General features: G+C 47.1%; 1 protein-coding gene across 1 annotated transcript in view; it reads left to right on the top strand.

The window, feature by feature from the left end:
* plxnd1 (plexin D1) overlaps positions 1-613 on the top strand; it is a 58,247-nt gene that overhangs the window by 48,659 nt on the left and 8,975 nt on the right. The window contains exon 23 of the mRNA XM_025059168.1: positions 342-496. Within this exon, the coding sequence (XP_024914936.1) occupies positions 342-496 (155 nt within the window). The remainder of the gene's footprint in view (positions 1-341; positions 497-613) is intronic.

Here is a 613-nt window from a genome sequence, read left to right as displayed (position 1 = left end):
GAGATCGGGGGAGTACTGTGGAGTACTGTGGAGTGCTGTGGAGTACGGTGGAGTACTGTGGAGTACTGTCCAGTACTGTGGAGTACTGTCCAGTACTGTGGAGTACTGTCCAGTACTGTGGAGTACTGTCCAGTACTGTGGAGTACTGTCCAGTACTGTGGAGTACTGTCCAGTACTGTGGAGTACTGTCCAGTACTGTGGAGTACTGTGGAGAACTGTGGAGTACTTTGGAGTACTTTGTAGTACTTTGTAGTACTTTGGAGTACTGTGGAGTACTTTGTAGTACTTTGTAGTACTTTGTAGTACTGTGCAGTACTGTCATGTTGAATCCATTAATGACGGTCAAACGAACTCTTCCTCACCTGCTCCTGTTCTTCTTCCTCTGCAGATGTGCTCAGATTATGAACAGAGTTTTGTCCAGCCCATCTACAGCGACGACCCCCTGGGCCCCCGGGTCCAGCTGCCTGAGACCCACCCACTGCTGCAGGACTGGCAGGTGAGAGGTCACACCCTGAGGTCATGTTAATGTTTCAGTTTTTATTGATTTTAATTTGATGTCAAATCCATCAAGACAAGAATGTGTGTGTGAAGAGAAATAGAAATGACTTTCACT

The sequence above is a fragment of the Cynoglossus semilaevis genome, chromosome 10 (genome assembly GCF_000523025.1).
Source record: "Cynoglossus semilaevis isolate Cse_v1.0 chromosome 10, Cse_v1.0, whole genome shotgun sequence".
NCBI lineage: Eukaryota > Metazoa > Chordata > Actinopteri > Pleuronectiformes > Cynoglossidae > Cynoglossus > Cynoglossus semilaevis.
This window is presented reverse-complemented; position numbering and strand designations above follow the sequence as displayed.